Genomic DNA, 11890 nt, shown 5'->3' on the forward strand with positions numbered 1-11890 from the left:
TTAGACAGAAGTTAGTCTATCACAGGGCCCCTTCTATCTCCTAAATGCATCAGCAACAGCAAGAGGAGTTTAGACTAAACTATAGACTTGTAAATGGGCATTTATAATGATAATATGGTTAAATATTAAACAGCAGCCCAGTTTTCTTGAATTTATTTTGAGAATGTTTCATATGCATATCAGTGAGACTTTGACTGATAAACACATGTGATTTAGCTTCACCCTTTTACTGGCAATACTGAACATAGTCATCAAACTGGTTAACCAGGAGGGTCCCCTGGTAAATATGGACCTAAACTATGGTTCCTAGACTGTAACAGCAATATGTATGTTCCATAAGACACATCCAGGGGTGTATTCACTAGGAACTAAGGTGTGAGACAAGTTAATATACTATAATAAATGTTGAAACGTTTCCATATTTTCGATCATGTTTGCCTTCACAATTAACGAACAGTGTTCATTTTACACAGTTTACAAGATAGTACTCTTATTTTGAAGGAAGAATAAAAACCACGAACCGGAAGTGCTTCGTTACTGTTGTAGCGGTCACAGCACTGAGCCGAAAATCGCACTGTCAACGTCAGACAAACACCCCCCAAAAACTGATTATCAGACAGCTTAGAAAAACGTTAGAAATATGGACGACGACGTGTTGACAACTTTGAAAATATTGATAATTGGTGAGAGTGGTGTCGGCAAGTCAAGGTAAGATAGTATTTTTGTTGTTGAAGTTTTGCTCATTACAGGAAGGCTATTTAGCCTAGTAACGTTATATTGAGCTAACCTTAGCTACACTATGTAACTTTTCTTAGCTAACACATTAGCTAACGCTAGCTGTATAACCAGCTGCATCCGTTTGTCCTTTGAATTGGGAATAACAATAACTTTCCTACACTTGCTTTTTTATCATCTTACTTGATGATTATTTAAATATTTGCAGGTAAATTGCTAGCTACGTGTTAGTTATTTATTTTTGTCTAGTAGAACCAGTAATCAATCTGCTGGGTAAACGAAACGACGAGTAGCTTTCTGGGTACAGAGGAGATCTTGTCACGTCCTTCTCGTTTGCCCAGATACCGGTTGATCTACAAGCTAGCTATCTGGAGCTGGTGGTATGTGGCAAACCCATCCCAGCCCTTGTTAGTTTGCTAACTAAATAGTTTTCATAGGTTGTGGGCTAGGTAGGCTATATCTGGTGTGTCAGTGTTAAAATGTCTGCTCTCAGACGTGGTGTTTCCCTTCTGTATCCCAAACAGTCTTCTCCTGAGATTCACAGACGATACTTTTGACCCAGACCTGGCAGCAACCATAGGTAAGTCCTAAAGGAGTATGCCCCAGTGCACTGTTAATGGGAAGGGGAAAACACAGCATTCCCACGCTAACAGCCGTTTTGACACCGTTGCTAGGCCTATGTGACAATGGAATATTGTTATGTCACACATTAGGCTATTCATATTTATGGGTCTCCACTTGAGTCTGCTCCTGCCTCCCTCTTTTTGACACAGGTGTGGATTTCAAAGTAAAAACAATTGCAGTGGATGGGAATAGTGCCAAGCTTGCTATTTGGGTAAGTGTATGAAAATGTCATGTATTATCATTCGAATCTAAGCTCTTTCACTGTAATTAGGTAGATTTTTCTAAGGTGTGGCCAACGTACTCTGTGAAGTGAACGTCAGGAAATTCACATTCTTAAAGGGACAGTCTGCAGTGCACACAAAAACAAAGTTGCCACCTGCCAGTGTTTTGGTAAATAACGGATGGTGGAACCAGTATCTGTGTGTTATAGACCTCTCTAATGCCCAGAAAGCTCTGACTCAGACTCTCATTCACCAGCTCTGCAAGCTTTATAATGTAAAAATATGTTTATCACCAAATAAGGAGTTTCACTGAGCGGCGATTTTCATTTACGCCGTTACGGCTGGGAGGTACTTCCAACAAAGGTCAAAATAAATAATGTACAAGCAACTGGACAATGCCTGTTGTAGTCTTCTGACCTGTGACCTTTCTCGGTTGCAAGTATGTTTTAATTGTATTTTTTTTGTGACTTTTTGTTGGAAGTACATACCAGTTGTAAGGGGAGTAAATCAATGAGTCGATACGCGCATTTTGATTTCGTACATTTCGTACAGTACATGCTGGTTAAAATATGACCCTGAACCGATTCTTTTGGGTGCAGGTTCGAAATACATATGAAACATTAATGGACATTTGGCTAACTAGATGTTGCTAGCTAGTTTGACCTGGGGTTGGACATTGGGTTGTTATTTTACCTGAAATGCAAATGGTCATTTTCTGATTATTTTATGCAAACATGACTGTCCTTGGGTCCATGTTATTGTACATTCAGATAGGTTACCTCCTAAGTTTCAGAACGTTTGTTCCTTTCCTGCCTCCTGAACACATCCCAAGATGTTCTATTTCAGAAGAACTACATACAGTGCCTTCAGAAAGTATTCACACCCCTTGACTTTTTACACATTTTGTGTTACAGCCGGAGTTTTAAATGTATACTTTGTCACTAGCCTACTAAATAATGTCAAAGTGGAATTATGTGAGTCATTAAGTATTCAACCCATTTGTTATAGCAAGCCTAAATAAGCTCAGGAATAAACATTTGCTCAACAAGTCACAATATGTTGCGTGGACTCACTCTGTGTGCAATAATAGGGTTTAATATGATTTTTGAATGACTACCTCATCTCTGTACCCCACACGTACAATTATCTGTAAGGTCCCTCATTCGAGCAGTGAATTTCACAGATTCAACCATACAGACCAGGGAGGTTTTCCGATGCCTCGCAAAGAAGGGCCCCAATTGGTAAAAAATCGATAAAAGGCAGACATTGAATATCCCTTTGAGCATGGTGAAGTTATTCATTACTCTTTGGATGGTGTATCAATACACCCAGTCACTTCAAAGATACAGGTGTCCTTCTTAATTAACTCAGTTGCTGGAGAGGAAAGAAACAGCTCAGGGTTCATTACCATGAGGCCAATGGTGATTTTTAAAACCGTTAGAGTTGAACTTCTTTGGGACTGGGGGGGCAATATTGAGTGGCTTGGATAATATGGTGCCCAGAGTAAACTGCCTGCTACACAGGCCCAAAAGCTAGAATATGCATATAATTAGTAGATTTGGATAGAAAACACTCTGAAGTTTCTAAAACTGTTTGAATGATGTCAGTGAGTATAATATAACTCATGGCAGGCAAAAACCTGAGAAAAAATCCAACCAGGATGTGGGTAATCTGAGGTTTGTCGGTTTTCAAGTCTTTGCCTATCCAATATACAGTGTCTATGGGGTCATATTGCACTTCCTACTGCTTCCACTAGATGTCAACAGTCTTTAGAACCTTGCTTCAGGCTTCTACTGTGAAGGGGGAGAGAATGAGAGCTGTTTGAGTCAGGTGTCTGGCAGAATGCCATGAACTAAATCATGTGCGTGGCTGTGAGGTAGCTGCGTTCCCTTTCATTTCTAAAGACAAAGGAATTGTCCGGTTGAAACATTATTGAAGATGTGTGATAAAAACACCCTAAAGATTGTTTCTATACATCGTTTGACATATTTCTACGAACTGTACTAAAACTTTTCGTCAGAACTAATTTTTTATTTTACCTTTATTTAACCAGGCAAGTCAGTTAAGAACAAATTCTTATTTTCAATGACGGGAACAGTGGGTTAACTGCCTGTTCAGGGGCAGAACGACAGATTTGTACCTTGTCAGCTCGGGGGTTTGAACTCGCAACCTTCTGGTTACTAGTCCAACGCTCTAACCACTAGGCTACCCTGCCGCCCCAGGGTAGCCTAGAACTAAGCGATTGAGCATTTGGATTACTGGGCTAAACGCGTGAACAAAAAGGAAGTATTTGGACATAAATGATGGAAAAAAACAAACATTTATTGTGGAACTGGGATTCCTGGGAGTGCATTCCGATCAAAATCATCAAAGGTAAGTGAATATTTATAACGCTATTTCTGACTTTTCTTACACCTCTGCTTCTTTGGAAAATGGCTGTATGTTTTTCTGTGGCTAGGTGCTGACCTAACATAATCGTTTGGTGTGCTTTCGCCGTAAAGCCTATTTTAAATATCACAGAGAGGTTAATGGCTGTGATAGGAGAGAACTGAGGATGGATCAACAACATTGTAGTTATTCCACAATTCTTACCTATTTGACAGGGTGAAAAGAAGGAAGCCTGTACAGATTACAAATATTCCAAAACATGCATCCTGTTTGCAACAAGGCAATAAAGTAATATTGCAACAACAAAAAAATGTGACAAAGAAATGTACTTTATGTCCTGAATAGAAAGTCTTATGTTTGGGGCAAATACATCACTGAGTACCAATCTTCATATTTTCAAGCATGGTGGTGGCTGCATCATGTTATGGGTATGCTTGTCATCGGCAAAGACTAGGGAGTTAAAAATAAAAATAAAAATATGAAAGGAAACTGAATCGAACAAAGCAAAATCCTAGAGGAAAACCTGGTTGTCTGCTTTCCAGCAGACACTGGGAGACATTCACCAGGACAATAACCTAAAACCCAAGGTCAAAGATAAACTCTGCGCCACTCGGGAGCAACTTCAGTGTAAGGCACTGTGTCTCGGTGCAAGATGGGTCACAACAGTCCCTGGTTCAAATCCAGGCTGTGTCACATCCGGCCGTGATTGGGAGTCCCATAGGGCGGCGCACAATTGGCAAAGCGTCCTCCGGGTTTGGCCAGGGAAGGTCGTCATTGTAAATAAGAATTTGTTCTTAACCTTTATTTAACTAGGAAAGTCAGTTGAAATAAAATGTTATTTAAAAATAAAAACGATGTTGCTGAGTGGCCTAGTTACACTTTTTGACTTAAATTGCTGTCTAGCAATCAACAAACTTGACAGAGCAAAGAAGTATAATAAAAAAATTAGAATGAATGTGCAAATATTGTACATTCCAGGTATGGAAAGCTCTGAGAGACTTACCCAGAAAGACTCACAGCTGTAATCACTGCCAAAGGTGGCTCTAACATGTGTTGACTCAGGGGTTTGAATACTTATCTAATCAAGATGGTGTATGTGTAGATGGTTGACAGAACCATTTATCACCTTGTAACACAACAACATGTGGAAGAAGTCAAAGGGTGTGACTCTTCCTTTCTGAAGGCACTGTAGAACAGCTTGTTCAAGGATAGAGATGCAAGCAGCATGGGATTGCACCATGAGATGGTGCTATTGTCTAATGTGTCACATAGAGAAGCTATGACGGCGGAAGGTTGGCCTCCCAAAGTGAAATCCACGACCCTAGCAGGACCTGGGAAGATTGACATGTTTTAGTATTTACTAAATGTGAATCTCTTCATAGTCTCATCAAATTTTGATAATTGTGACTCATCAAAAAAAATATATATATTCATAAACTAATTGAAAAAGTTGTTATAATTCCTATCCATAATGCTGCGTGTTGATACTTTCTACGAAGTGAATTCCTCTTGACGCTGGCAGGGCATGGGTAACAGTTTCTGTGTTCAGTGCTGAAAATTGACACACTGCTTTCTCTCATTGACGCCGGTTGTTGTTGTTGTTGTTTTTTTGGGCCTGTTAGGACACAGCAGGACAGGAGAGGTTCCGGACCCTGACGCCCAGCTACTACCGTGGTGCACAGGGAGTCATACTGGGTGAGTGTTTGTTTGACCAACAGTGGTGAACATATTATTATCACGTCTGGAGCCGTATGTACTAAACATGCTGACTTAGGATCAGGTTCCTCCTGGCCATACGATCTTAGACATTATGATGTAAAATTACGAAGCAGTCATACTCTGAGAAGTCCCTGGTCTCCCAAAAAATGAGGTGCCTATTTCAAATACTCCATTCAACTCACATTCTCAATTCTGAACCTCTAGTACTGTGGACCTCCACAGTATGATTTCCGTACCCCCTACCCCCGCGCTTGTATAACACATTTTAATTGTAGATGTGGATAAGGTACAGACACTGTTAATCTCCTCTTTTTTGCTCTTAGTGTACGATGTCACTAAACGGGACACGTTCACGAGGCTGGAAAACTGGCTGAACGAACTGGAGACGTACTGCACACGGAACGACCTCGTCAAAATGCTGGTTGGGAACAAGATTGATAAGGAGGTGGGCGTCCCAGTGCATTGTGGGTCATACCTGTCTGGCATGAATCTGTCTTTTCAGCTGCGCTTCTCTTATATTGTCACCTAGCTGCCATTGTCTCCCGTGTTGGAATGCAACAAATAAAGTCCTATCACTTAGCAATGTTTTGTGTTGCTGGTATTGTGCCTGATGCCGTTACACATTCCACAGGCTAACCTCTGTTATGTGAACCCATTGTTAAATTTGACAGTTCCGTTTTTTTTTTTTTTTTTTTTTTTTTTTCAGGAAAACCGTGTAGTTGACCGAAACGAAGGCCTTAAGTTCGCAAGGAAACACTCCATGCTTTTTATTGGTAAGTTCTTGGGTCTTTGTAAAATAGCTGGGCGTCTGAGTACAATAACCCGGATACTCAAGTTAATGGGGTCTACTACTTAAAGATCTCTTTCACCGTTTGGTGAGTAAATACCAGTTGGAGACTAGCTTTTACAACAAGTGTGCAGACTCTTGAATTCGGGCACAGATGTCATCCTGTAACTCTCCATTTTGACATTCCTAATCTCCACTGTCAGCACAACACTGAAGGATGCAGCCCTTCCAGGAGAACTGGATTACGATCGCAAATCTGCAGTCAATCATCTGTCAAACCTCATGTCTACATGTGTTTCTATTTCCCAGCTCCAATCGCCTCCTGAAATTAGGTTATAGCATTTCTGAAGACTTTCCATTTTAGAATGACTAAATTAAAGGTTTTGAAAAGGGTTTATGGAAAAGGGTAATGTTTTTGTTTCTATGTGCCGTGTAGGCTACACAGTGCCCTGTGTGTGTGTGTGTGTGTGTGTGTGTGTGTACACACACACACACACACACACACACACAACTTTTTCTTGATGCGAACATTGACATTTTATGAACGCTGAATGTGTATGTCTACACATGTCAATCTAAATTACCCAAATCAAGATCATCATCCATCATAAGTCAGAAAATCAACAGAGTAAAGATATCTCCTTAGAAAAGGACCTTAATGTGTGGACTGGGTGAATCGGACATCACTCTCGGGGTGAAGAAATCCATCCCAGTCCGATGTTGTAATGGCACTTGTCATGCACATATTTTGTTGCATTAAAAACAATCAGCTACTGGGACTTGAACTGAAATAGTCTGAAAACGTATACCCACTGTCACTTTTGCTCCCATTTTATTCAAAACAGACCCTAAAATAGTTTTGAAGTGAGTTTTTGTTGTTGTTGCATCCCCCTTAATGCTAATATCACACTAATGTGCCCTTCCACTTTGGTAGAGGCCAGTGCTAAAACGCGGGATGGTGTCCAGTGTGCCTTCGAGGAGCTGGTGGAGAAGATTCTCCAGACTCCAGGGCTTTGGGAAAGCAACGCCCAGCCACGGGGTGTTCAGCTGGGGGACCAGGAGCAGCGCGGGGCTGGAGGCTGTGGAGGATATTGTTCCGTACTGTAAACCTGGAACCAACCCAAACGGCATACTGGAAACCAGAACCTGAGAAGGATATTAAGAGTCCGTTAATATACTGTGTGTGTGTTTATATACTGAGTCACGGCAAAGGGTTCATCTGCACTTTCCGATGTCTCGGTACAAAGGGACTTTGCGGTTTGCACTCTTCCTGTACCGCCAGCCAGTTGTCACAGTGCGTCGTGTTGAGAACACAGTTGATTTTCATCATGTGTAAAATATCACGCTTGAAGGAGGTACATTTTGTTTTATCAAGTTTGTTAACCACACCAAGTCACTTGTGCGTCTTGTCGAACACATCATGGTGAAACAGGGAATGTCTTCTCTACACTATATTCAATACCTTCTGCTACACGTTTATGCAATACATTATGAATAGGATCATTGTGTCATGTCAAATGCCTACCAAGTTATACCGCAAATACCTTCGCTATTTATGTCGTTTTCTACTTGATGAGTAGATCTGCATGCCTTAACTATGGTTACCGTAGGACCAATAGATGAAGGTAGAGTCCTTCGATGTGGGGTGGGGCTTCAGACCTTCCACGCACCTTCACTTTGTCCTAGCTAGTGTTTTGCAGGCCTATTAACCCCCCCCCGCCCCATAAGCACTTCGTAACAGCTGACAGGCGTTCATCACCACGCATTGTGCGCCTAGTCATAGACAGACATCCATTTAACGTGGAAGAAGTGTGTACACTTCAAACGTATCCCACTGGTTGACAACCAATTGTCTTTTTTTTTTTTTTTATCCCCTTCCATTTTATTTACTTGGTAATTGCTCTATTCCAAGCTGTTAAATATTTTATATTTTCTTCCACTTTTTATTTCCTGATGTGGGAACATGCATGCAATGTTTTACGTCTTCGTAACCACAGTCCGTCCGTGTGGCGTTGTGAGCCTAGTGATGTGCTTATCCATAGCTGTTACTGGCTCAAATGTTGAAGGGGGGAAAAAGGTTAAGTTTATTATTAAAGCTATTGCAAAATAAAGTTGTTTTTCTCTTTAAAAAAATACAAATAATCAACTTGGTTTCATTCTGACCTCAAGCCCTTCAATCAAGCCTTCTTATTACATAATGGTCGTTAGTTCAAGCATGCTTATGGATGTTCAGTGTATCCCGTGGTCTGGAAAAGGGATGCAATTTACATGGATCGGCCCAACAGGTTTCTCTCATGCCTGTCTTGTTAAATGGTCCACTCTAATGGTCCACTCTAACATATTACACACACAGTCATGTCACGCCACACGTACATGCAAAAACCCATTGTCAAGACAGATTTGAGTCTGTATATCTGTAGCAAGATATACAGTATGTTTGTTGCATGTTTTGCTATTTTAATTTTAAATAACTATCCTGTTTATTTGTTGTATCTTCAGTTTTTGTCTGACCTTTTTTTTTTAAATTTAAGTGGGCTCGTTTTCCATCCATTAATCACCTTATATCTATCTATACCATAACATTCAAATGACACTTGTAAGTGGTGTTGTGCTCGGTCATGACAGTTTGTATAATTTCAAACTGAAATAAAAGACAATGGGAAGAAGAGGAATGTTTTGAGTTTGTTGTTCGAGTTGCCTCGAGAGCACTATTTCTCTACTGCAATAGGCTATTTTTACGAGCTGAATGTTTGTGGGGAATGCGCATACCGGTATTCTTTCACTATTTGTTTTCTTATGGTAATCGTATCTTTAATACAGTCCAAAGGTCCTTTTATTTGTTGAACTGTATTGAATGTCAATGTTAGCTATACCTAACCAAACTGCAGTATTTATACTGAGTACAAAAAATTAAGAACACCTTCCTGATATTGAGTTGCAACCCCCCCCTGAACAGCCTGAATTCATCAGGGCATGGACTCTACAAGGTATCAAAAGTGTTCCACAGGGATGCTGGCCCATGTGTTAAGTTGGCTGGATGTACTTTAGGTGGTGGACCATTCTTGACACACGGGAAAATTCAGAATGTTATTTGATTTGAAACTGTTGAGCAAGAAATCCAGCAGCATTGCAGTTCTTGGCACAAACCCGGTGCACCTGGCACCTACTTCCATACCCTGTTCAAAGGCACTTAAATATTTTGTCTTGCCCATTCACACCCTGAATGGCACACATACACAATCCATGTCTCCAGACTTTAAAAAAATCCTTCTTTAACATGTCTCCTCCTCTTCATCTACACTGATTGAAGTGGATTTAACAAGTGACACCAATAAGGGATCATAGCTTTCACCTGGACCGTCTATGTCATGGAAAGAGCAGTGTAAATAATGTTTTGTCCACTCGTTGGATAGATCTGATAAACTTCTACTGATCTAGCTCAACGTGCAAGACTTTGAACACGCTACTCATGATGTCACCAAAGCATGCGAAAGGGACCAGTGGAAAATGCTACTAAGCTATGTTTTAGGGTATTGTCTCAGAGCCCAATGTATGATTATATGCGTATGTTCAGTGTCAGGAGAATGTCCCCAAAATGCATCATGATAAGTCCACTCTGTCAGATGGCCAATACAGTGATAAAAAAACAAAATAAAACAGTTGTATGGTTGTGCAGCCTTAAAACTCATTCTATAAGACCAAGACATAAGTGGTTTATGAGCAAAAAAAAACTAAACTCATCATTTTTAGTGAGGTATAGCCTAGTGGGATTGGATTAGCAAGAGAAGTTGAACACGTTTCACATTTATTTAGTCAAATGTATTAATTCAAAAGTATTTCCACTGCTATGTTGTGATAATATTTATACCTAGGATACAAATCCAGTCTTTTAAAAGTGAATATAACAAGTCATTGAGAATTTTTTTGTGAGAATTGAGAATTTTTCTTAAATAGTCAATGGTCAAAAACACAGTTCTCATGTAATCAAATATATCTCACGGTTACAATAAAGAAATACACACATTGACACCCCCCCCCCATTTAAATGTTTTTATCGCTCAAACATTACAATCCGATAGAAATACTATAAGGCAGGAAGTGGTGAATGAATGAGACTTGTTAACCGTTTAGTATACAGCTCCTTCAGAAAGGATTCATACCCCTTTGACTTAATCCATATGTTGTCGTGTTACAGCCTGAATTCAAAATATATTAAATCCATTTTTTCTCTCTCTCTCTCACCCATCTACACACAATAGCCAATAATGACAAAGTGAAAACATGTTTTTAGAAGTTTTTGAAAATGTAAATAAAGATATCACATTTACATAAGTATTCACACCCCTGAGTCAATCGTTTTTTAGCAGCACCTTTGGCTACGATTACTGCTTTGAGTCGTCTGGGGTATGTCTGTATCAGCTTTGAGACTTCTGGGGTATGTCTGTATCAACTTTGCACATCTGAATTTGGGGATTTTCCTCCCGTTCTTCCTTGGAGATTTTTCTCAAGCTCTGTTAAATTAGATGGGAAGTGTCAGTGAACAGCAATCTTCAAATCTTTCCACAGATTTTCAATGGGATTGAAGTTTGGGCTTTGGCTGGGTCACTCAAGGACTTTCACATTCTTGTTCTGAAGCCATTCCAGCATTGCTTCATTGCTTTGGCTGTATGCTTGCTGTCATTGTCCTGTTGGAACGTAAATCTTCACCCCAGTCTAAGGTCATTTGCTTCTTTCTTTCTGAAGCAGGTTCTCATCAAGGATTTTCCTGTATTTGGCACTATTCATTTATAGTTTAAAAAAAATTCTTACCAGTCTCCCAAGTCCCTGCCACTGAAAAGCATCCCCATAGAATAATGCTACCACCACCATGCTTCACAGTAGGGATGGTGTTAGACGGGTGATGAGCTGTGCCTGTTTTTTTTCCAGGCACTTTGCTTTCAGGCCAGAGAATCTTTTGTCTTATGACATGCCTTTTTTTTGCAAACTCCAGGCGTGCTGTCATGTGCCTTTTTCTCAATAGTGGCTTCCATCTGGCCACTTTCCCATAAAGCCTAGATTGTTGAAGTGTTGTAGAGACTGTTGTCCTTTTGGCAGGTTCTCCCATCTCAGGCAAGGAACTCTGTAGTTCTGTCAGAGTGGTCATTGGGTTCTTGGTCACCTCCCTGACCAAGGTCCTTCTTGCTTGGTTGTCCAGCCAGCTCTAGGCAGATTCTGGGTTGTTTCATATTTTTTCAATTTCCCAACGATAGACACCACTGTGCTCTTGGAGATTTTCGACATTCTAGAAATTGTTTTATACCCTTCCCCAGATACAGTATATGCCTCATCACAATTCTATCTGCCAGATTTACGGACAGTTCCTTGGACTTCATGATATAGTTTCTGCTCTGACATGCACCATCAACTGTGAGACCTT

The 11890-nt window shown here is 40.3% G+C and overlaps 1 protein-coding gene across 1 annotated transcript; it reads left to right on the forward strand.

Moving 5' to 3' along the window:
- The first annotated feature begins 528 nt into the window (after nt 1-528).
- On the forward strand, nt 529-9142 carry LOC110509084 (ras-related protein Rab-18-B). The gene is made up of 7 exons (XM_036966464.1): nt 529-708; nt 1260-1315; nt 1509-1570; nt 5591-5663; nt 6011-6132; nt 6394-6460; nt 7409-9142. Exons 1-7 carry the CDS (start codon nt 641-643, stop codon nt 7579-7581), a joined length of 621 nt encoding a protein of 206 aa, XP_036822359.1. The 5' UTR covers nt 529-640; the 3' UTR covers nt 7582-9142.
- The last annotated feature ends 2748 nt before the right edge of the window (nt 9143-11890 follow it).

This window comes from Oncorhynchus mykiss, chromosome 28 (genome assembly GCF_013265735.2).
Source record: "Oncorhynchus mykiss isolate Arlee chromosome 28, USDA_OmykA_1.1, whole genome shotgun sequence".
In the NCBI taxonomy this organism is placed as follows: domain Eukaryota; kingdom Metazoa; phylum Chordata; class Actinopteri; order Salmoniformes; family Salmonidae; genus Oncorhynchus; species Oncorhynchus mykiss.

Coding starts and splice junctions, on each gene's coding strand:
- LOC110509084 (XM_036966464.1), top strand. CDS start 641: ATGGACGACGACGTGTTGACAACTTTGAAAATATTGATAATTGGTGAG. Junction 1,316..1,508: donor AGACCTGGCAGCAACCATAG/GTAAGTCCTAAA, acceptor TTTTTGACACAG/GTGTGGATTTCAAAGTAAAA. Junction 6,461..7,408: donor ACACTCCATGCTTTTTATTG/GTAAGTTCTTGG, acceptor CCACTTTGGTAG/AGGCCAGTGCTAAAACGCGG.